The sequence below is a fragment of the Nelumbo nucifera genome, chromosome 3 (genome assembly GCF_055504915.1).
Source record: "Nelumbo nucifera cultivar China Antique chromosome 3, China Antique-T2T, whole genome shotgun sequence".
Classification (NCBI taxonomy): Eukaryota; Viridiplantae; Streptophyta; class Magnoliopsida; order Proteales; family Nelumbonaceae; genus Nelumbo; species Nelumbo nucifera.
The window spans coordinates 40684449-40710196 of record NC_142651.1 but is presented as its reverse complement, the minus strand read 5'-3'; the positions used below and the strand labels follow the sequence as shown (position 1 = coordinate 40710196).

The 25748-nt window shown below is 39.9% G+C and overlaps 1 protein-coding gene across 1 annotated transcript in view; it reads left to right on the top strand.

Annotated features, from left to right (window-relative positions):
* LOC104603984 (ATP-dependent zinc metalloprotease FTSH 11, chloroplastic/mitochondrial-like) overlaps window positions 1–25748 on the top strand; it is an 89053-nt gene that overhangs the window by 40935 nt on the left and 22370 nt on the right. The window contains 5 exon segments of the mRNA XM_010268177.3: window positions 3274–3331; window positions 7910–8035; window positions 8109–8189; window positions 24024–24153; window positions 24543–24691. Coding sequence (XP_010266479.2) covers window positions 3274–3331; window positions 7910–8035; window positions 8109–8189; window positions 24024–24153; window positions 24543–24691 — 544 coding nt within the window.

The following is a 25748-nucleotide window of genomic DNA, read 5'->3' as shown; positions in this document are numbered from 1 at the left end:
AAGCAAAGCAAAGGGAGTAGATATGAGGGGAAAGGCTTTTTCTAATTGGGTCAAGCAGGGAGTTTCTCTATATGAACCCACCTACTTCTGTCATGTGGAGGGATCATTGTGGCCAGTACAGACCACCTAGCAAATAGGGGACCTACTGAATTAGACACATATTGAATCCCATAATCCATGTTAGGTATATACCTGTTTTGTATTGGTGTTTTTTACAACTAATATTATTCATTCTGAGTTGTTTATTTTTGTTAGTTTAGTTGTTCAAAATTTTAATTCATTCTGAGGGATTATCCTGAAACATGTCAAGTTTATTTGGGTCAAATATTTTATATGAATGAAGGGTGGTGAGGAGTTCATAGACTCCTTTTGAGCTCCATAGTCAAAATTAATTTTCCTCCTTTCTTGTAGAAGATTCCCGGGTCATTTAGGCTGTGTTTGGTTGATAGAAAATAAGAGAGAGATAAAAAGTTGATGGAAAGATGTTAAGTAATCTTGTGAAGTTTCTTAAGAACTCTCTCTCAACTTTCTATTTCTCTCATATTTCTTTCAAACCAAACATAGCCTTAGTAAAGCTCACTAGATGACCTGACTAGAAAACCTGTGCCCATGTGCTGAGCAAAAGGGTATGAGTGTTGGTTCTGCTGATGTTTAGGCAAATATATAGAACTTCTATGCTAATATATTTAAAAATATATAAAGCATGTTGTTTTAGACCATATACAAACAACAAAGAAACAAAGACTGACAGCCTAGCATTTCTTGAAGTTCATTTATATCTATGGAACTTGGGATCTGTGAGGATATCATATTAGTTTTTATTTTTTATTTTTATTTTTCTTGGGGTGATGTTGCTCTATTGCACATTTTCTTTCACCAGACTAGGGGTTGAAAAATCAGGAGACGTAACATAGAATAAAATTTGATAAAGAGAAAGGGGGAAAATTATAATTGGGCCTGGAGAGACTGGTGGGAGGTGTGAAAATCTCTTGGTTTATTTTTTTAGGAGGGGAGAAAGTGTTCAGGAAGGCAATTGAACAGTTGGAAAGGAGCAGGAGAGAAGAAAATAACAAGAAAAATGTTTTTTGGGGCGAGGGGGGGGGGAAGAGGATTTGGTAGATGAAGAATGAAGGTGCTGTTAGATGTAAGAGAGTGGATGGGTGGCTGAGTTTGAATTTGGAAATGTGAACTGGAATGAATAAGGGCCTGAGATTGGGAAGAAGAAAGGATTTAAAATGGAGTGTGGCGAGGAATCCAGTCCAGATAGATGCATCTGTAAGAGATAGATCAGAAGAAATTGATCTCGTTTATGTTGCCGGATGCTGTATAAATTGGGAAGGAAGTCCTGGGGGTTGATCTTTGGAAGATGGGGGTTTTCAAAGATGTAATCTGTTCATCTGGTGCTAATTAGCCTTTGCTCATGTTATTGTTGTTGCTTTTCTTCTTCTGAGTGTTGCCTCTTCACCCTCTCAGAGTGTGCTTTTTCTCTCTTTTTTTTTTTAATGAAATTTTATTTTTACCTATAAAAAAAGGCCTGGGTGGAATATGAACATTGAGATGGATGACTCAAAACTAGGGGATAGAAACTTGGGAAGATGTCATCCAAGAGAGTCTATGATTATCCCCGTTACTTGATAACATAAAGGGCTTTGGTAATGTACAATGAAGACCATTTATGATGCCAGTTAGAGATGCCTTGGGGCATCTTGAAGGCTCCAAAATAATGAGGAGAATGCTAAAAAGGAGATGGGTTGTGGAAGAAGAATTGACATATGCTTTAATAAGATAAGATTCCAGATGATAAAGGGGATGTCAAGAGGGTTGCTTAATTCGGTAATCTTACCTGCCTTTCTCCATCCCACCCCTATGGCGATGGGTTTGGAATACCCCTGATTGGGTTCAGGTTCAGGTTGTGGGATGTCAAGCTGTGGCAGGTTTTTATCGGGTTTGGGCCATGGTATATACCATGCCTATGTTCCCAGGTGAGATATATTTCAAATATTTTTATCTTTTACCCCACTATTTTTTGCGTATTCTTTTTGTTTTATAACCACACCCCCCAGCCCATTACATGCGTCTGTACCATCCAGTCACTATTCATGAGGTGGGTCAGTTCAGGTTGAGGTGTTGTCAGGTCAATTCAGTTTCAAGTTAAGCCCGACGAATACTGAATCTGAGCTATCAGCATTCCTATATGGTGGCACAGTGGAATGGTTTAATGCATGAGCCATAAGCAATGCAAGCAACAAGTTATGTCAGCCCATGTTATGGGTGTAAATGTCCAAGTGATCACAGGTCTCAGCAGATCAAACCTAGAAATTGCAATAAGTATGCCTGCCCATATAATAAAATTTACATTAGAACTTTAATGCAGGAAAGGAAAGTAGATAGAAAAAGTTGGCACCGTATTAGATGTGTTATGTCCTTGGACACTTCACCTATTTAACAAGCACTTTATGTGTTTTACTGATATTGTCTGGGAAGCACCACCGGCATGTCAAAGTGGTATTTTCCAAGTGCAAAGTGAGGTACAATGTTGAAGTGTTGGCACTTCTAATTCTCTTAGTTTTGAGTTGGCATAGTAACACTCAAGAGGACCTATTAAAGCAAATAATGAAGGATGAATTGCATCTTCCATATTGGATCAGGTTTGCAAGTTGAATTCTAGACTGAAAGGTGCAAACCTAAACAGAAAAGGAAATGACAATTGACAGAACTATGTGAATACTAATACACTTGAACCATCAACAAATTAAATAAAAATTCTGACCAATTCTATAATTACATGGATATCCACCTTCATGAAACCAAACCCCATAGGTACTAGACATATATTTTGCATAATAGTTTGCAACAAGGACGTGGATATGTTGTTCTGTATTGGTAAAAAATGGATATGTTTTTTACATAGAAATGTTCTCACAAGTTAGTTTAGGTTCTCTGATGGTATGTTAATATCTATTTTCTAAATTAAACTGCTTCATACAGACATATCTTAGCAGTTTGTGGTCCTGGAACTTTTTTTGGGTTACATGTAGAGAAACATGGATTTGGATTTCATATTGAGGTCAATTGTCCCATCTAACATCATCAATCCTTTTGTATCTTTCTGCATGTTTTCTTATTTAATGATCTGGATAGTTAGGTTTTGTCTGGTCTGTGTTGTGCTTCGGAACAGCAAGGTAGATTTAAGAAGCACTTGGATTGTGCATTTTTAGGTCTTATTGAGATTATCCTTAAAATAGAATTTTATATACTGCTTCTGTATGCCAGGTTCGTGGGTGTTGGTGCTCGACGTGTACGGTCCTTATTCCAAGCTGCTAAGAAGAAGGTGGTGGTTGCTTTCTGATTTCTGAACTCATTTTTGACATGGCTTTAGCTAATAATAATGTTTGAATATTCTACTTGAAACACAGCTGCAGCAGTCTTAGGTTAGTTCAAGTTCTATTCAAGAGAAGAAAAGAAGAAGAAAGAAGAAGAGAAGAAGAAGAAAAGGAGAAGAGAAGAAGGAATGAGAGAAAGAGAGAGCAGAATGAATAGGTTCTGCCACCCCCTTCATTGACTTTTATATTACTTGAGAAAAAAAGGTACAATGACAAAAATACCCCTATCAACTGTGGCAGAGATAAAAAATAAGTACAGAAGTCTGAAACAAGACAGCTAGGTATCCTTGTCAACATATCTACACTCCCCCTCAAGTTGGGAATAGATGTTGAGCATTCCCAACTTGCGTAAATCTATTTCCATCTTGACTTTAGGGACTGCCTTGGTGAAGATATCAGCAAGCTGCATATCAGAGGCAATATATGGCAAGCACACTTCTCTCTCCCTAATATAGTGTCGATCCACCTCAATGTATTTTGTCCTGTCATGCTATATTGGGTTATGGGCAATATTAATAGCAGTTTGATTATCACAATACAACATTAAAGGCTTCTCATGCTCAATTCCAAGTTCTTCAAGTAAGGATCTCATCCATAGAACTTCTGCCACTCCATGAGCCATAGATCTTTATTCTGCTTCAACACTTGAATGAGCTACTACATTTTGTTTCTTACTTCGCCATGAAACCAGATTTCCTCTAACAAAGGCACAATACCCAGAGGTAGACTTCCTGTCATCTACACATCTAGCCCAATCCACATCAGTGTACACCTCAATCTTCATATGACCATTATTCTTGAAGAGTATTCCATGACTTGGACACTTCTTGAGATATGCAAGGATCCGCTCAACTTCCAACAAATAAGTGGTTCTTGGGGAGTGCATGCACTAACTAACAACACTAACGGCATAAGAAATGTTAGGCCGAGTCAGACAAAGATACAGAAGTTTCGCAACTAGCCGTTGATACATGGTCTTGTCATCAAGGGGTTCAACTTCTTCTGCACTTATCTTATGATGCAATTCAATGGGAGCATCTACAGGTTTAACTCCCAATTTTCCTGTCTCCTCCAAAAGGTCGAGGACATATTTCCTCTGAGAAATGAAAATACCATGTTTAGATCTAAACACCTCAATTCCTAGAGAATATCGGAGATGGCCCAAATCTTTCACCTCAAACTCTTGTGAAGTAATTGCTTAAGGGAATTAATCTCATCAACATCACTACCTGTTACCACAATATCATTTACATATACAACAAGGAGTGTGTTAGAGAGGAACCACCCCTCTTGATGAAAGTGTGTGGTCTGAGTGAGCCTACATATACCCAAATTTCTCCAGAGCAAATCTAAACCTGTCAAACCAAGCCCTTAGAGATTGCTTTAAACCATACAATGCCTTCTTGAGTCTACAAACTTTCTTGCCTGCCTCTGCATCATAGAAACCAAGGGGCAACTCTATATACACTTCCTCCTGTAATTCACCATTGAGGAAAGCATTCTTGACATCCATTTGGAACAAGGGCCATGAAAAGTTTGCAGCCAGAGATAATAGAACACGGATAGTATTCATTTTAGCAACTGGTGCAAAGGTCTTAGAGTAATCAATGCCATAGGTCTGTGTGTACCTCTTTGCAACAAGGCGGGCTTTATATCTTTCAACTGATCCATCTGCATTATGCTTCACAGTGAACACCCATTTGCACCCTGTAGTGAGAATGGGTCGAATGGGCCTTAATGTTCTTTATTTCATTTAAGTAGTATTTAAAAGTTTTGTTTCTTAGTTATGGGCCTTCTTTTATTTTCTTTAATTATTTCTTTAGTGCTGGCTGCCCCATTAAGGGCATCCAAGTAATTGTATTTAGACTTAGAATTATTAATAAAAGTGATGAAAGGGGGCTAGAGAGAGAAGTTTGAATTCATCTTTTCTCTCTTCCCTTCTTTTCTTCTTCCACGACCTATTGCTGAAACTTCTTTTTCTTCTTTCTCTTTCTCTCTCTTCTTTTCTTGCATTATCTGAATTACTGTAGGTGTAATTTTCAACTTGGTATCATAGCGGGTTCTCACTTTTGACTTTTTTCTCCTTTCTTTGCCCATACATAGTGTGTATGGAGAACTAATCAGTTGATTAATCAGCTACTTATGTTGCCCAGTTATGAAGGTTTTTGAGAGTTTTGTGGATGTTTTTCATCCTTGGTTGATGCCCAAGGCATGTTCTTGGAGATTTTTCTCAAAAACCCTAAACAATTGGAGAAACCTTGTTACAGGTCGCAGAGATAGTTTGAACCAGGCGCTTGGGGATCAGAGGTAAGCCTTTTGATTTCTATTAGCGGCGGTTTTGGATGGATTGAATTCTAGAACTTCTGGAAGGGGTGGTTGAAGTTTCTCTCTTTCTCCCCAACCAATAGGACCCTATGAAACCCTAATTTTGGGGGGTTGAAAGGTTGTTATTTGCTTAGATCAGTAAATCTAGCCTAGTAAATCCCTAATTTGGTTTTCATTTGCATCAATTTACTCAACGGAGCAAACTGGAGGAGAGACGAAATATTCCACAGATTTTGGGTCTAGACATGGGGGGTCAGTGGAGAATCTTTTTGGGGCAGTGACTACTATGAAACTAGATGGGACCAATTATTTAGCTTGGTCTCAGTCTATTAAGATACATGTGTATAGTATAGGAAAATGAGGTTATATTACTGGGAGCAAGAAGAAACTGGAGGAGGATGATCTTACCTATGAAATGTGGACGCAAGAAAACTACATAGTAGTGGGTTGGTTAGTGAATTCTATCCAACCACACACTAGTCAACATTACATGTGGGTGGAAACTGCAAAAGAAGTGTGGGATAGTGTCACAAATACCTATTCCCAAAAGCTTAATGTTGCTCGGGCCTACAAATTGAAGCATGATATGAATAATCTTAGACAGGGGGAGAAACCCTTAGTAGTCTACTTCTCTATGCTGAAATCTCTTTGGCAAGAGATTGATCTGATGGAGCCTGTTGTTTGGGGTTGCACAAAGGATGCAGAAACATATAGGAGGTTGGTGGAGAGGAATCGGGTTTTTGAGTTCCTCACCGGACTCAAATCGGAGTATGATATTGTGAGGCATAATGTTTTAGCAAAGGATGAGGTGACTTTGTCTCAAGCATATTCTATGGTGAGTAGTGAGGAGAGCAGAAGACAGGTTCAGTCTGTTGAGCCACAGGTTGATCACTATGCTAATGCTAGGATGAAGCCAAAGGTTAGCACTAGGAAGAAAGATGTTATCTGTGAATATTGCAAGAAGCCTAAACACACTAAAGACACATGTTGGAAAATGCATCTAGAGCTCGTTCCTGCCATATTCAAGAAAGAAAATGGTGGAAAAAGGGTTAAAACTGGAAAAGGTGGAAATGCAAATGTAGCCACCTCTTCACAAGGTGAACAAGGACAGGGTGGAGAGTTGTCAGTGGGATAACAGCTTGCAGCCGCCAGGGCTGAATATGAGAAGTATGGCCGAATCATTAGTCACTTGGAGACCACTGTTGTAGCTCCTTCAAAGACTGTTCCTTCATCTGCATATGCTCACTCAGGTATTTGTGACACTACACATCATGCTTCTGTCTCAGGTACTCATAAAACCCCTTGGGTAATTGATTCTGGTGCTTCTAACCATATGACTAGTGTTTCACAGTTATTCACCTCTTACTGACTTCTTTCTGGTTGGGGCAAGATATCCCTTGTTGATGGCTCCCTAGCCCCTCTCATGGGAAAGGGAGAAATTAAGACCTCTAATGCCCTGACCTTATCATTTGTTCTTCATGTACCTAAACTTAATACCAATTTGCTTTCAGTTAGTAATTTGACTAAATCCTTGAATTGCAGTGTGACATTTTTTCCTTCATATTGTGTTTTTCAGGACGTGGAATCTCAGAAGGTGATTGGGAGTGTCCTCCAAACTCCCAAATATCTTCTATTCCAATTTGGGGTTGACTCCACACTGAAACCTTTGAATTGTGGTTTAGAGTGGGACTACTGATCTTTGTGGACGGTTCCAAATGCTAAGGTCTAATAGACTGCTATAACCTTTGTAAAATTGATAACCTGAATCTGATCAAAGTCTGAGTTCTGTAAAGGGAGGTATTCTACTTACTGTTGTGATATGTATGTTCATCTCCTTTTTGAGAAATTCACTTTCCCTTTTTCTCATTGATCATATGCCACCAAATGGCATAAAATGATGATTCATATGAAAGCAGTGATTGTCTTGGTTCATTTTTATGTGCAACCAACTTAATATCTTAATTTTTTTTTCTTCCAAAACAAGGTAATTGCTTTGGTATCTTTATCTCTTTGACTATTATTGATATATTATTGAGAAAAACCTCTTTCATTTTTCTCAAACTCTTCTTTACTTTCTGAGTTCAATGTCCCAATCATCCATTTATTCATTTTGTTATTTTATCTTCCATTCATCCAGTTGATTGTATATCTTTTGGTATTTTCTACTGATTGCATCTTTTTATAATTCAAACTGTTCACAGGCACCCTGCATCATTTTCATTGATGAAATAAATGCTATTGGTTCCACCAGAAAGCAATGGGAAGGCCATACAAAGAAAACATTGCATCAGCTGCTAGTTGAGATGGATGGTTTTGAACATAATGAAGTATATTTTGAAAGCTATCTTTGTTGTTTTAATATTTTAATTTTGTATTTTCTGAATAGATTTCTTTTGGTAGGGCATAATATTAATGGCTGCAACAAACTTGCCAGATATTCTTGATCCAGCTTTAACAAGGCCTGGTAGATTTGACAGACATGTAAGTTCTTTAAGCACCTCTTGACAAATATTATAATATTTTCAGAATTCACTATTTGATTTTTTGTTTAAATGAACTGTTCACCATACATGCTCAAATAGCTGAAGAATTCTGTTAGCTTGGATTAGAGATAAAACAGCCACTTAAGAGTTTCATTGGAACTAGGGATGAGCATTGGGTGGGTGTGGACTAAGCTGGCAGCATGCATTAGATATATTTTTCACAGGTATTTTTTATATACTATATGCTTATATGTTTATATAACTAAAGTATAATTATAAGGACTGTGCAATGCATCTGTTAATAAAGGGAAACATGAAAGAATTTAATTCTCCATTGGTTCTCCCTTTATTTCAGCAATACAATTACTTTGCTTGCCTTTCAAAAAATAATAATTTTATGTTCTGCTTCAAAGACTTTTAGTCAAAATGAAAAGCAATCAAATATTTCTGATACTTGATATTAAGATCTTGTTAGATTTGTTTAGTTAATAAATATTATTCTTTAAGTGTATAATTGTTAATCAAAGAGAGAGATGGATTTATTAGATTTAGAAAGAAGGGAAAATTAAAATGTGAAGGGTTTGTTCAAGATTACGTGCATTGTGTTTGCAGTTTTTTCTATCTAATTCTTATTTGGTGGGGCCTAATACTACATAATGTCAAAACTTGCCTCTAGCAAGCAGCCTCATGATGGTGCCATCTCTTCTTTATGTTATAAATAGCATCATAAGTATTGTAGAGAAGATGGGCCGAATGGCCCATAGGTTGTTTATTCTTTCTTGTTATTTATGTTTCTTTTCTGTAATGGGCCTTATTCTGGGTCCATCCTGTCTATATTAAGTTCTTTGTAAATTCTTGCCCACCTAAGGGCCTCCTTGTAATTATTCAAATATATCTTAATAAAAGAATGTTAAGGTGCTGAGAGAGTGTAGGTTCGAAACTCTCATTCTCAGACCCTCATTGCTGAACTCTCAAGCTCTCCTCTCTTCAGTTTCCTTCATGGTATCAGAGCATATCTGAACCTGAATATCATAGGGCTGGAAGCTTAGTCACATACTGCTTGATTCTTGGAGGTCAGTGGACGAGCCCAAGACTAGAAACTCTTGGGGAAGGGGTTCGGTGGCCAGGAAGAATCAGAGAAAAAAAAAGGGGGGAAGAAGAAGGGGAACAGCTCGGTTCTGTTTTTGAAGCTCGACTGTGTTTGGACTGTTGAAGCTCGAACTGTAAGTTGTGTTCGGTTTTCTACTCTGAAGTTCGACTGTGTTTGGACTATTGAATCTCGACTGTGTTTGGACTGGTTGTTCTGTTTTTGAAGCTCGATTGTATTTGGACTGTTGAAGCTCGAACTGTAAGTTGTGCTCAGTTTCTGGTTGTTCTATATTATCTTCGATTGTGTTTGGACTGTTGAAGTGTCCGAAAACCCTAGCTGTTCTGTACTACCTTCGACTGCATTAAATCTGGTTTAACCCAAAAATTTATGGGCTGTTTTTTCTCTTCTTCTTGGACTGTTAAAACCTGCCGAAACATCCTTGTAACAAGGTTGTGTATTGTTACTCATATTTTGGCTGTTTTAAGGGGCTGTACGAACTGTTTCTTGGGGTCTTTTCTCTTCCTTGACAGTGGGGCTGTCTCTATTGCCCACACTGTGTTTGTGAAAAGGCTTGTTCAGCAATACCGATTGGTATTTACTCTTCTTGGCTGAGTGCACAGCCTTGAAAAGGTACTTCGGCTGAGTGCACAGTGCCTAGGAGTTTCTGATTACTTCTTGAAGGCTGAACTCAGTATATTGTCTTCTTGTGATCGGCTGAACTCTGTTTAGAGTGTTTACATGATGTACTCCTCAGAGTTTGAAAACAAAAGTAGTGCTGAATATGGACTGGTTCAGGGAACTCCAAATGATTCCTTATTGACTGTGACCACAGTTAAACTAGATGGAACTAATTATTTGGCATGGTCACAATCAGTAAAGATTCATGTTTGTAGTAGAGGAAAGTGGGGATTCATTTCCGAGAGTAAGAAGGCTCCCCCAGAAGATGATCCATCCTACGAGAAGTGGATGCAAGAAAATTACACTGTCATTGGGTGCTTGTGAACTCAATGCAGCCGCAAATCAGCCAACACTACCTATGGATGAATTCAGCAAAAGAAATTTGGGACAGTGTTGCGGAAACCTATTCACAAAAACTCAATGTGGCCCGGGCATATAAATTGAGAAGTGATGTAAAGAATTTAAGACAAGGGGAGAAACCTCTTGCTGTATATTTCTCAACCCTAAAGTCCTTATGGCAAGAGATTGACCTAATAGAAGTTGTACCTTGGGACACCACCAATGATGCAGAGACCTATAGAAAATTGGTTGAAAGGAATAGGGTATTTGAGTTCTTAACTGGACTAAACCCAGAATATGACATCACAAAACAGAATATTCTTTCCAAGGAGTGTGTTTCTTTGTCACAAGCCTATGCATTGGTGAGTAGTGAAGAGAGCAGAAGGGTTGTTCAGGTTCAAGGGGCTGATATGAATGATCACTTTGCCAATATGGGGATTAAACCCAAAGGGAATGCTGGAACTTCTGGTGGCATAGGAAAGAAAGAAGTTATATGTGAGTACTGCAAGAAGTCAAAGCACACCAAAGATAAGTGCTGGAAACTACATCCTAATCTTGTTCCCAGTCGGTTTCAGAAAAAGTATGATAGTAAAAGATCAAGAAGTGCAAATGTAGCTGCCGGGCTAGATAGTGAAGAAATGTCTGCTTCTGCACAGTTGGCAGCCATGAGAGCAGAATATGAAAAGTTTGGGAAGATGATCAGTCAGCTGAGTGATGTGACCTCTTCTTCCAACCCTTCAGGCAATTCTTCTACTGCTTCAGCATTTGCTCATTCAGGTATAAGGGCTTCTGCCAATCATGCTACCACTTCAGGTAATCTCAAGATCCCTTGGATTATTGACTCAGGTGCTTCTGACCATATGACCAATCTTTCTACCCTATTTGTTTCATATGACTTGCTCCCTGGACGTGATAAAATCACTTTAGCAGATGGTTCACTTGCCCCTATCTCTGGTAAGGGAACCATCAAGGCTACGAATTCCTTGTTCCTACCTTCTGCCCTTCATGTACCTAAACTAAATACAAATTTGTTGTATGTAAGCAGTTTAACCAAGTCATTAAACTGTTGTGTAACCTTCTTTCCTTCCTACTGTGTTTTTCAGGATCTGGAGTCTCAGAAGGTGATTGGGAGTGGCCATGAGGCGAACGGAATATACCTGCTTGATACCCCAGAACAATGCACTGATCATCTTGGGAATGCTGCTCTTGGATCTGTTTCTTCAGAGTCTGTTAGTCGGATTATGTTGTATCATCGTCGTTTTGGTCATCTGTCTTTTTCTGCCTTAGTCATCTTTTCCCTAAACTGTTTAAGGGAATTAGTTTGTCTAGTCTTCATTGTGAGTCTTGTGAATTGTCAAAGCATTGTAGAAACAATTATCCTTTGAGTAATAAAAGATCTTCTTTTCCTTTTAATATTGTGCACTCTGATGTGTGGGGGCCTTACCACATGGGTGGCTATAAATATTTTATCCTGTTTATTGATGATTTTTCTCGGTTCCCTTGGATATTCCTGATGAAATCCCGTGATGAAGTTCCAAGACTTGTAAGACAATTCCATGAATTTATTTTAACCCAATTTGATACCAGGATTAAAATCTTCAGATCTGACAATGCAAAAGAATACTTTGAGAAAAACCTATCCTGCTATCTCTCTGACATGGGGGTTATTCATCAAAGCTCATGTGCTAGGACCCCAGAACAGAATGGGGTTGTTGAGAGGAAAAATAGGCATATTGTCGAAGTTGCAAGAAGTATCTTATTTGCCTCACATGTTCCTACCAGGTTTTGGGGTGATGCTGTTCTTACTGCTACCTATCTTATAAACCGTATGCCATCCAGGGTTTTGGGATTTAAGTCTCCCTTCAATCTTCTTCATCCAGACAAGGACCTTTTTCCTGTTCCTATTCGTGTCTTTGACTGCACCTGTTATGTACATGTTCCAAGTGTCCAAAGGCATAAATTTGAACCCAAAGCTCAAAAGTGTATCTTCCTTGGTTATTCCCCCACACAGAAGGGTTATTGTTGTTTTGATCCAAAGTCTGGCAATCGGTATGTCTCAATGGATGTCACCTTTGATGAGCTTTCCCCCTTTTATGGTTCCTCTCCAGAAGGACATTGTCCACAAGGGGAGGATTTGTCACAAGTGTTTGCTCTTCCTCTTCCTGTCCCTGTTGAGTCTCTTGATGTGTCTGCTTCCCCCTCAAATGCATCAAGGGTGGATCAGTCATTCCTTTCTCCTTGTCCTAGTACTCTACCTCCTCGTCCTACCCTCAATCCCAAGGTGTATCAAAGGCAAAGATCCAGAAATGTGCAGGTTGTTTCTCCTACAACACATGGGCCTCATACACTTCCAGTCACAGAAGAGACAACAGGTACTGTTTCAGCATCTTTGGATTCATCCTTCCCTGACCTTGATATTTCCATTGCTGTTAGGAAAGGAAAACGGAAGTGCACTGCACACTGCATTTCCAAGCACCTTTCTTACAGTTTGCTTTCACCTCCATACTTTGCCTATCTCTCTTCTATTGCTTCTCATCCTATTCCCAGGTTTGTGTCAGAAGCTCTTAAGATTCCAGAGTGGAGGGATGCTATGAGATCTGAAATCGATGCCCTATACAAGAATGACACATGGGAAGTGGTGGATTTGCCTGAAGGGAAGGATCCAGTCAGTTGCAAGTGGGTCTTTACTATCAAATACCAAGATGATGGCACTATTGAAAGGTACAAGGCCAGGCTGGTTGCAAAAGGCTATACACAGACATATGGGATTGATTATTTAGAGACCTTTGCACCTGTTGCCAAGATGACATCTGTGAGGGTTCTTCTATCTTTAGCTGCTCACTTTGATTGGCCCCTTTATCAATTGGATGTGAAGAATGCATTTCTGAATGGTGAATTACATGAGGAGGTTTATATGTCTCTTCCTCCAGGGATGTATGGAACTGATATGAAAGGGAAGGTATGTAGGCTGAAGAAATCTCTTTATGGACTAAAACAGTCCCTTAAAGCATGGTTTGAGAGATTTAGAACAACACTTGTTAACTTTGGTTATGTGCAGACATAGTCCGATCATACTCTTTTTGTGAAGAGTGGACCTCTGGCAGTATACCTCATTGTGTATGTAGATGATATTGTAGTGATTGGTAATGATGTTTCAGGAATTCATGATCTAAAATCTTTTCTCCATACAGAGTTTGAGATTAAAGATTTGGGGGACTTGAGATACTTTCTTGGTATAGAAGTGGCTCGATCCAAGGATGGGATTCTTATCTCCCAAAGGAAGTATGTTCTTGACTTGCTCTCCGAGATTGGAAAGATGGGTGCTAGACCAGTTGCTACTTCTATTGATATGAGTCATAAACTCTCAGCCTCAGAAGGGACATTGTTAGAAGACAAAGGAATCTTTCAGAGACTTCTTGGGAAACTTTTGTATCTATGCATGACTCGGCCAGATATTGCATATGCAGTCAGTTGCATTAGCCAATTCATGCATGCTCCCCGAGACACTCATATGGCAGCAGCAGAGAGAATCCTATGTTATTTGAAGGGCTCCCCAGGAAAAGGTATTCTGTTTTCCAAGCAATGTCATATGAAACTTGAATCCTACACCGATGCTGACTGGGCCGGAAACATTGATGACAGAAGATCTACTTCTGGGTATTGCAGCTTGGTGGCTGGTAATGTTGTTTCTTGGAGAAGCAAGAAACAATCGGTTGTTGCTCAGTCCTCTGCTGAAGCAGAATACAGGGCCATGGCACATGGAGTTTCTGAATTATTATGGCTAAAATCATTGATGGAAGAACTTGGAGTTGAATATGACAAGCCAATGATGTTGTACTGTGATAATCAGGCTACCATCAACATTGCTCACAACCCATTGCAACATGATAGAACCAAGCATATTGAAGTTGATCGACACTTCATTAGGGAAAGGATCTCTTCGGGTGAAGTGTGTCTTCCTTTCATCACATCTGAAGGACAGTTGGCAGATTTTCTCACCAAAGGCATTCCCAAGGCAAAACTTCAGCATGATACCAGCAAGCTTGGCATGATTGACATCTATGCTCAGCTTGAGGGGGAGTGTAGAGAAGATGGGCCGAATGGCCCATAGGTTGTTTATTCTTTCTTGTTATTTATGTTTCTTTTCTGTAATGGGCCTTATTCTGGGCCCATCCTGTCTATATTAAGTTCGTTGTAAATTCTTGCCCACCTAAGGGCCTCCTTGTAATTATTCAAATATATCTTAATAAAAGAATGTTAGGGTGCTAAGAGAATGTAGGTTCGAAACTTTCATTCTCAGACCCTCATTGCTGAACTCTCAAGCTCTCCTCTCTTCAGTTATCTTCAAGTATAATAAATGTAAATGTAGAGAAGATAGGCCGAATGGCCCATAGACTCTTTTCTTATTTCTTTTCTTTATGTTCTTTGCTGTAATGGGCCTCAACATGGGCCTTACTTATGTTATGTCTATTTTAAATTATTTTCCCAGTTAAGGGCCTCTCTGTAATTTCTGAAATTAAGTTAATGAAAAGGGATTAGGGTGTAAGAGAGGATTAGATTTTGAAAATCTCTCTCTGAACCCTTATTGCCGCCACCTTCTTCTTCCTCTTCTCTCTTCTTGATTCTCTGTTTCTGCTGTTCTCTATCACTTTTCTGAACTATTTTAAACAGTCCGTTTATTTTAGAAGTTTGTTTTTCTTCTTGGTATCAGAGCGGGCTCTCCTTTTCTCCTCTTTCTTCCCATATGCAGTGTGTATGGAGAACTGAATCGAATGAATAGTTAAAGAAAAATTTTTTCCAGCCTAGTTGTTAGTGGTTTTTGGAGAGGAGGCTATCCTTGTTGTCACTTTGACAGTATCAAGTGTGTTGCCCAAAACCCTAATTAACTAGAGAAATCTGCTTGCGGGCCCCATAGGGAGTTTGACCTTGGCGCTTAGTGATTGAAAGACTCCTTGTAATTCATCTTGAAGATCGATTCAAGTAGCTCTGTGTTCTGTGAATTCTACAAGGTGCGGCTAGTTTTTTTTCTGTTTCTCTTGGGTTCTAGGTGCTACGCAGTTAACAAGTACGACTGCATAGAGGTTGATTCACAACACATTTTTTTCCTATCTTCATTGATTGTTAATTGAAGTTGTTAGAAGTTATTTTTGGAGTGTTTTAAGAAGATGGATCCTTCGGAAGTTGAAAACAAGCATGTTGCTGAATTTGGACAGGTTCTTGGGGCCTCTGTTGACTCTCTACTGGCTGTGACCACCGTAAAACTAGATGGAACCAATTATTTGGCATGGTCACAATCAGTAAAAATTCATGTCTACAGTAGAGGCAAGTGGGGGTATATCTCCAGGAGCAAAAGGCTCCTTCGGAAGATGATCCATCCTATGAAAAACAGATGCAAGAAAATTACACTGTAATCGGATGGTTAGTAAATTCAATGCAACCTCAAATCAGTCAACACTATTCATGGATGAATTTAGCAAAGGAAATATGGGACAATGTTGTTGAAACCTTTGGCTGTTTATTTCTCAATGCTGAAATATCTTTGGCAAGAAATTGACTTGATGGAAACTGTTGCCTAGGAAAGTACTAATGATGCTGAAACCTACAGAAAATTAGTTGAGAGAAACAGGGTTTTTGAATTCTTGACGGAGCTGAATCCCGAGTATGACACCACAAAACAGAACATCTTATCCAAGGATAGTGTTTCATTGTCTTAGGCCTATGCCTTGGTGAGTAGTGAAGAAAGCAGGAGACTAGTCCAGGTTCAAGGGGTTGGTCTAAATGACCACTTTGCTAACATGGGGCTGAAACCTAAGGGAACTACAAGAAGTCCAGGTGGTTCAGGTAAGAAGGAAGTTATTTGTGAGTACTGTAAGAAACCAAAGCACACAAAAGACAATTGCTGGGAACTGCATTCAGAGCTTCTTCCCCTTCGTTTCCAAAAGAAGACTAATAATATGAAGACAGGAAGTGCCAATATTGCTGTTGGTCCAAATAATGACAGATGCCTAACCGAAGAGAGGACTGCTAGTAAACAGTTAGCAGTTATGAAGGCAGAATATGAAAAGTACGAAAGCATGATCAGTCACCTACAGAGTGCTGCCTCTTCTTCCAACTCTCCGGGAAATTCAACTTCCTCTGCATTTGCTCATTCAGGTATACGGGCTTCTGCCAATCATGCAACTATCTTAGGTAATCGTAGGATCCCTTGGATTATTGATTCTGGTGCTTTTGACCATATGACCAGCCTTTCCACCTTGTTTATTTATTATGATTTGCTTCCTGGCCGTGATAAAATCACCCTAGCCGATGGCTCTCTTGCTCTTATCTCTGGCAAGGGAACCATCAAGGCTACAGACTCTCTCTGTTACTTCCTCCTGCTCTTCATGTGCCCAAATTAAATACAAATTTGTTATCTGTAAGTAGCCTAACTAAGTCTTTGAATTGTAGTGTAACATTTTTTCCCTCTTACTGTGTTTTTCAGGATCTGGAGTCTCAGAAAGTGATTGGGAGTGGCCATGAGGTGAATGGAATATATCTGTTGGATACTCCTGGACAGATCCAAGGGCAACCTGGGAAAGCTGCCTTTGGATCTACATCTTCAGAGTCTGTCAGTCATGTCATGTTATATCATTTTCGTTTGGGTAATCTCTCTTTTTCTGCATTGAGCCATTTATTTCCAGAACTATTTAAGGGAATTAATTTGCCCAGTCTTCATTGTGAGTCTTATGAGTTGTCAAAACATTGTAGAAGCAATTACCCTTTGAGTAATAAAAGATCTTTTTCTCCATTCTATATTGTGCACTCTGATGTGTGGGGCCTTACCATTTGCCCTCTATGAGTGGCTATAAATATTTTATCTTGTTCATTGATGATTTTTCACGATATACTTGGATATTTTTTATGGAGTCCTGTGATGAAGTTCCTAGACTTGTGAGGCAGTTCCATGAATTTGTTCTAACTCAATTTGATACTAGAATCAAAATTTTTAGATCCGACGATGCAAAAGAATATTTTGAGAAAAACCTAACCTGTTATCTCATTGATTTGGGGGTTATTCACCAAAGTTGTTGTATTAGGACTCCAGAATAGAATGGAGTTGCTGAAAGAAAAAACCAGCACATTGTTGAAGGTGCAAGAAGTATCTTGTTTGCCTCACATGTCCCTACAAGATTTTGGGTGGATGTTGTCCTCATTGCAACCTACCTAATCAACCGTATGCCATCTAGAGTGTTGGGTTTTAAGTCTCCTTTTAGTCTCCTTCAGCCAGGCAAGGACTTTTTTCCTATTCCACTCCGTGTCTTTGGCTGTACTTGTTATGTACACATTCCAAGTACCCAGAGACAAATTTGAACCAAAGGCCCACAAGTGCATTTTCCTTGGTTATGCCTCCACACAAAAGGGTTATTGTTGTTTTGATCCAAAGTCTAGAACTCGGTTTGTCTCAATGGATGTCCCCTTTGATGAGTCTTCTTCTTTCTATGATCCTTCTCTGGAGAAGCATTGTCCAAAGGGGGAGAATTTGTCCCAGTTGTTTGTTCTCCCCCTTCCTGTCCTAGTTGAGTCTTCTTTTAAGCCTCTTTCTAATTAAAATGAGTCAAGGGAGGAATAGTCATCTTATTCTCCTTCCAATATTCCTATTCCTCCTTCGTTACCTCCTCGTCCTCTTTTTAATCCCAGGTTGTACCAACAATAGAGAACTAGAAATGGACAAATTGTTTCCTCTACACCACATGAGCCTCCTACACTTCCAGTCACTGAAGAGATAACAGGTACTGATACAGTACCTTTGGATCCATCCTTCTGATAGGCCCCAATTAATGCCAGGAAGAGGAAAGGTCAACAATCAGCTAAGGGGGGGAAATAATTGAACAATTAATCACACGAGGGCAATTATAGCTGGAGGGAATAAGGAGAGTCTTGGGGCATTTATAGCTATGTCAGTTATGAATTAGAAGAGTTTTTGGGCATTTATAACTAGGCCAGCTGGGCATTTATAGAGGGAGTCAGTTATGCTATCAGTAGAGTATAAGAAGGGGCTTTGGGGGATGGGGGTGGTATGTTTTCTTTGAGTAAAGAATATTGTGAGTGTTTGGGAGAGCCGGCGGTCTCTCGAAGAACCGACCAACTGTTAATGTTTTCTGCTGAATGAATACTAGTTTCTTTTGTTGATGTTCGAGTGTGTGAACGCTGCTGTAAGTCTGTGAACTGCGTGTCAAATTTCTGGGTCATATCAGTGGTATCAGAGCGCGTCTTTCCTCGGCCATGGTGACAGCTAAGGAAGTGGCATCGCAGGTGGAGGGTTTCGAAGAACGCTTGACTTCTCTGCATTCTGAAGTGGATGGCTTACGTGATGAGATTCAGCGACTCGATCCAGAAAAGATAGCAGCAGGACTTTCGAAGATCTCATCCCTGGAAGGAGGCGTTCAAGACCTGGTAAGACGTTTTGATCTGTTGCTTCAGCAACAGACCTTTTCAGCTCCTTTGTCTACAACTGACATTGCTCCTCCTGTAGCCACATCAAGTCGTGCGACTGACAAAGGGAAGAGTGCAGCTTTCCCGACGTCTTCTTCAATGTCAGTGCCGGAACATACTTCTGATCCACTTCCTCGAAAGTTGGAGTTGCCTATTTTTTATGGGGAAAATCCAGACGGCTGGCTTTTTCGCGCGAAGCGCTATTTTGAGATTAATGGCTTGCTTCCGACGGAACGACTGCGGGCGGCCGTGGTCTGTTTAGAGGGTGATGCTTTGGCGTGGTATTATTGGGAGGATGGTCGGCGACCTTTTCGGAGTTGGGCAGAATTCAAGGAACTCCTTGAACGTTTTCGATCGACTCAGGAAGGTTTGCCTCAACTTACCTGAATTGGATGTCATTGCTGATTTCTTTCCTTTAAAGTTGGGCTCTATGGATGTCATTCTTGGTTTTCCTTGGTTAGCATCCCTCGGGGACTCAGTGATGAATTGGGGCAACATGTCTATGAAGCTCAATTTGGGAGGTGTCTGGGTGAAATTACAGGGCGATCCTTCTCTCTGTTCTTCTCAGGTATCTTTGCATGCTATGATACATAACTTACAACATGAGGGACATAACATGGGTTTTCCACCTGGATATGATTTTGATGTTCATATCCACTATGGGGCTGATGCTTACATTTGTGGAGAAGAGACGGCATTGTTGGAAAGCCTTGAAGGAAAACAAGGAAAACCAAGGTTGAAGCCTCCTTTTCCAGCTAAGGCAGGGCTATATGGATGTCCAACAACTGTTACAAATGTTGAAACTGTGGTTGTTTCCCCCACCATGTTAAGGTGTGGTCCTGAATGGTTTGCTAGTTTTGGCAGGAAGAACAATTCTGGGACAAAGCTATTCTGTGTCTCAGGCCACGTGAATAAGTCTTGTACAAATGAAGAGGAGATGAGTATTCCATTGAAGGAGCTGATAGAGAGGCACTGTGGAGGAGTTAGAGGTGGATGGGATAATTTGCTCGCAGTGATACCAGGGGGTTTTTCTGTTCCACTGATTCCAAAGCATATATGTGATGATGTGTTGATGGATTTTGATGCACTCCAGGCTGTCCAAACGGGTTTAGGGGCAGCTGCTGTAATTATGATGGACGAGTCAGCTGATATTGTGGATGCGATTGCTAGGCTCTCTTACTTCTACAAGCTTGAAAGTTGGGGGCAGTACACACCATGTAGGGAGGGGACAGGATGGCTGTGGAGGATCATGGAGAGGGCTGAAGGTTGGAAACGCGAAGCTAGAGGAAATAGACATGCTTCAAGAGGTGACAAAGCAGACACACCATCTGTGCATTGGGCGATGCTGCTGCTTGGCCTGTGCAGGGACATATCAGTATGCGGTGTGCGTCCATCCACTATGCCTGGAGCTACTGGTTTGGGAGTTCTTATTCATTGGCTGGGCCTGCCTGATTTTGAAGATTCTTGGGAGCCTTTTGACTTACTTCGAGACCAGTTTCCTCATTTTAACCTTGAGGACAAGGTTAGACTTTGGGTGGCGGGTAATGATAGGCCCCAATTAATGCCAGGAAGAGGAAAGGTCAACAATCAGCTAAGGGGGGGAAATAATTGAACAATTAATCACATGGGGGCAATTATAGCTGGAGGGAATAAGGAGAGTCTTGGGGCATTTATAGCTATGTCAGTTATGAATAAGAAGAGTTTTTGGGCATTTATAACTAGGCCGGCTGGGCATTTATAGAGGGAGTCAGTTATGCTATCAGTAGAGTATAAGAAGGGGCTTTGGGGGATAGGGGTGGTATGTTTTCTTTGAGTAAAGAATATTGTGAGTGTTTGGGAGAGCCGGCGGTCTCTCGAAGAACCGACCAACTGTTAATGTTTTCTGCTGAATGAATACTAGTTTCTTTTGTTGATGTTCGAGTGTGTGAACACTGCTGTAAGTCTGTGAACTGCGTGTCAAATTTCTGGGTCATATCACCTTCCCAGACCTTGATATCCCTATTGCTATCAGGAAAGTTTAAAGGAAGTGTACTGTACATTGCATTTCCAAACACCTTTCTTATAATTTGCTCTCTCCTTCATATTTTGGCTATCTTTCTTCTATTGCTTCTAACCCAATACCCAGGTCAGTGTCAGAAGCTCTTACTATTCCAGAATGGAGGGATGCTATGAGAACAGAAATTGGTGCCCTACATAAGAATGACACTTGAGAAGTGGTTGATTTGCCTGAAGGGAAGGAACCGGTGGACTGTAAGTGGGTTTTCACCATCAAATATCATGTTGATGGCACAAGTGAAAGGCACAAAGCTAGGCTGGTTGCAAAAGGTTATACACAGACATATGGGGTTGAGTATCTGGAGACCTTTGCTCCTGTTGCAAAGATGACCTCTATGAGGGTTCTGCTATCTCTAGCTGCACATTTAGATTGTCCACTTTACCGGTTGGATGTGAAAAATGCATTCTTGAATGGAGAGTTACATGAGGAGGTCTATATGTCTCTTCCTCTAGGGATGTATGACACATATATGGAGGAAAAAGTATGCAAGTTGAAGAAATCTCTTTATGGACTTAAATAGTCACCTAGGGAATGGCTTGAAAGGTTTAGGGCTGCCCTTGTTAACTTTGGCTATATACAGACTCAATCTGATCATACCCTCTTTGTGAAGAGGAGAGGCTCTTTGGCAATATATCTTATTGTCTATGTTGATGATATAGTTGTGACCGGTAATGATGTAATAGGGATTAATGATCTGAAATCTTTCCTTCATACAAAGCTTGAGATCAAAGATCTAGGGGAATTGAGGTATTTTCTTGGCATAGAAGTTGTTCGGTCTAAGGATGGGATTCTTATCTCTCAACGAAAGTATGTGCTTGACTTGCTCACTAAAACAGGGAAGATGGATGCTAGACCAGTTGCTACTCCTATTGATATGAGTCATAAACTTTCTGCCTCAGAAGGGGTATTGTTAAAAGATAAGGGAGTCTTCCAGAGTTTACTTGGGAAGCTGCTCTATCTGTGCATGACTCGGCCAGACATTGAATATGCTGTCAGCTGCATTAGTCAGTTCATGCATGCTCCCAGGGACACTCACATGGTAGTAGTAGAATGAATTCGGTGTTATTTAAAGGATTCTCCTGGAAAGGGAATTCTATTTGCTAAGCATGGCCATATGAAGCTGGAGGCTTACATAGATGCTGATTGGGTCTGAAACATTGATAATAGAAGGTCAACTTCTAGGTACTGTAGCTTGGTGGCAAGTGATATTGTTTCTTGGAGAAGCAAGAAACAATCAGTTGTTGCCAGATCTTCAGCTGAAGCTGAATATAGAGCCATGGCTCATGGAGTTTCTGAGCTACTTTGGCTTCGATCCTTGATGGAGGAACTGGGTATTGAGTATGATAAGCCATTAATGTTATATTGTGATAATCAGGCTGCCGTCAACATTGTTCACAATCCGATGCAACATGACAGGACCAAACATATTGACGTTGACAAACATTTTATCCGAGAAAGAGTGGCTTTTGGAGAAGTTTGTCGAAGGACAGCTAGCTGATTTCCTTACCAAGGGCATCCCCAAGGCCAAAACTTCAGCATGATACTGGCAAGTTTGGCATGATTGACATCTATGCTAAGCTCGAGGGGGAGTGTAGAGAAGATGGGCCGAATGGCCCATTAGACTGTTTTTTTATAACTTTTCTTTATGTTCTTTGCTGTAATGGGCCTCAACATGGGCCTTACTTATGTTATGTCTATTTTAAATTATTCGCCCAATTAAGGGCCTCTCTGTAATTACTGAAATTAAGTTAATGAAAAGGGATTAGGGTGTAAGAGAGGATTAGATTTTGAAAATCTCTCTCTGAACCCTTATTGCCGCCACCTTCTTCTTCCTCTTCTCTCTTCTTGATTCTCTGTTTCTGCTGTTCTCTATCACTTTTCTGAACTATTTTAAACAGTCTGCTTATTTCAGAAGTTTGTTTTTCTTCTGTAAAAATAAAAAGGTATGCTGGGTTTCTCTTTTAATTACCTTCTTGTATTAACATGCATTTAGTGCCCTCTCATACCAGGCCAAGTGATGAGGCTAAAAAAAATTGTGAATGTATTCTGTTTTGCATGCTTTTTGTAGTGGGTTCCCAAATTGGTGTTTTGGGTAGCTTTGTTGACAGTTTGGGGACCAGGGTTATTTTCGTCATTTTATAAGTCAGATTTTTGGTCAGGGGCAGTTGGGTGCATTTCTGTTGGGTTTTGGTCTCTTGGGTCTTTTTGTAACAAAAGTTATCTCTTGGGGGTTCATTTGAAGATAGTCTTGTTCTTAAGGAGTTGTTGGTGAGAGGGAAACATTCTAGGGGCTTATGTGTAAATATTTTAACTAGCTTGTTCAGCAAGCAAGGTTCAAAGTATCGATACGATATGAGTTTCGGTCGTATCGTATTTGTACTTAGAAACGGCCGAAACTTTATTTTTTTTTCACATTTTGGTTTTTTGGGAAGCTTTTAGCATGCTTTTTATTATTAAAAAAAATTGGGGGTCCGAAACCCCTGGAAATAGGCGTTTCGAACCGTATCTTTTTCAAAAGATACAATACGATACGCCCGATATGGGGCGTATCGTATCGATACTTTGAACCTTGCCAGCAAGCTAGCGAGTCTTATAAAAGAGAAGGGGGCTGTTTCTGTAGGGGTTTCTTTTGGTTCTTTCTCTCTTGTTTGAGCTATAGCTCAGCCTCAGCTAGGGTTTTCAAGCATTGGGAGCTTGGGTTTTGAGGAGTCGACCCATTTTGGCACCTGCCAATCCCTCCACGCCGTCTGCGCGGGAGGCCAGCTTGCTGCCATTGTTACTGTAGCAGAACTGTTCCAGGAGGAGTTTTACTTCAGGTTCAGGTCTGGAATCCCTAAAAATCCAACTTATTTTGCTGTTTTCAGCTTGGTATTTCTTGTGCTTATTGCTCTATACTTGAGGTACTGCATGTAATTTGTCTTTCTGTCCACATCACCAAGACCAACCACAGCCCTGCCTGAACTCACTTTCATACTATATTTTGGTCTAGGCCTGTCTCTGTCTTACATTGGGCCATCTTGGGCTAACCAAGCCCAATGTTCATCACTTCATCCCTAGATGGAATTGATGTTGAAGCACATAATACCTAATAACTTGATTGGATTTAAAAATTTTCACTCTTCAAATATTTAGTATTTCAGCCATCTTTGTGATCCAAACACGATTGATGAATTAAGTTTGATAAAATTATCTTCCAGATTGTTGTTCCTAGTCCTGATATGCAGGGTCGTCAAGAGATACTGGAGCTTTATTTACAGGACAAACCTCTGGCTGATGATGTAGATGCCAAAGCACTTGCTCGTGGTACCCCTGGCTTTAATGGTGCAGGTCTGCCCTCTCCTATCTGTTAGACATGTTTTCTTTCAGTTAATGGGAAAATTTTCTATTTTATGTAAAAAGTCCCAAGGATAGTCCCCCAAGAGCACGTGACTTTGAGATGTATATATGGTGAAGTGCATTTACTTCTCCTTTTCTTCTTCAAAAAAGTATGTGATAGAAAAAGTGCACTTATCCTTTCTTCTTCGAAAAAAAAGTGGTAGAAATTGCATCTACTTCTATTTTATTTTTTTGCATTCAAATAGGGTAATAGACCTAGTGAACCTGATAGGTGTTGCAAGCAAGTCTTTTGAATAGGAATACTTTTAAGAAGAATGTCTTTTGAATATATGTTAGAATCCCGAACGTTTATTTTCTCTTTGCCTTCTTCATTACAACAGATCTGGCAAATCTGGTGAACATCGCAGCTATTAAGGCTGCTGTTGAAGGTGTTGAGAAGTTGACTGCTGCACAGCTGGAGTTTGCAAAGGACAGAATAATTATGGGTACAGAGAGGAAAACAATGTTTATATCAGAAGAATCAAAGAAGGTAGGCATACTGTTCATTATGAATTACAGACTAGGGAGATGACTTGTAGCTCAACTAGTTAAATAATTCTAATTATAAGATCATGGGTTCAAAACAGAAAGTTTTCAATGTTTCTATTCAGATCACTAGCAGGAACACCTTTAAACCAAAATTCAAAATTTTGACATGATATTCCCTTTATAGGGCATATTGTATCATATTGACAGGTGGCTGATATGCCTTTTTTAAGGCTTTTCCAAAATCTCTCATTTTTAAATGTTAAACAATATTTAAATCGGCCCTTGATCAAAATATGAAAGTAAAAGAATAAAAGAAAAGGTTTTTGTAGTACCGAAACACCCAATACACATGTTCGTGTGTATCGGGTGTATCAGTACTTGAACCATTCTTTAAACAACTCAGAACTAGTGACCCACAAATTGTAGCTATGAGTAACATGAGAGATCAAGTCTTCCTGAATTCTGCTGTTGTTGTCAAAGATCCAATTATTCCTTTCTTCCCAAAAATCCCACATTACTGCATGAACAATTGTTTGCGAATAAACCTTGCCTCTCCTACTGAGGCCTCTACCTTTCCACTTCCAAAAGAAATCCAAAATATGTTCTGAGGCAACCCAGCTCCTATGAGGTTGAGGAAATGACACCAAATTTTTCTGGTTTCCTGGCAATGGAGGAGTAAATGATCAGCAGATTCACCATCATGGAGGCATCAAATGTAAGTATGAGGGGAAAGACATAATCTTCAGGTACTCTTCTTCTTCTGGACAAGGTCACAAGTGTTTATTCTCTTCAGACAAGCTTCAAAAAAAAAAAAAACTCAGAGAGATGTGATGTGAGTACACCAAATCTTCTTGGAGGGAAAGGAAATGTTTTGCTCACTTGCAATCAAACCCTTGGAAAAAGATTTGGAAGAGAACCTTCTGGCAAGGTGGAGATATATAATTTTTCTTAAACCAAACATATTTCTCATTCTTTTTGTTTCTTTGATAAATAACTCTATTATTTGGAAAAATGAAACAAATGCTATTCTCTATTTCCTTCCCGCCATTTCTGGCCAT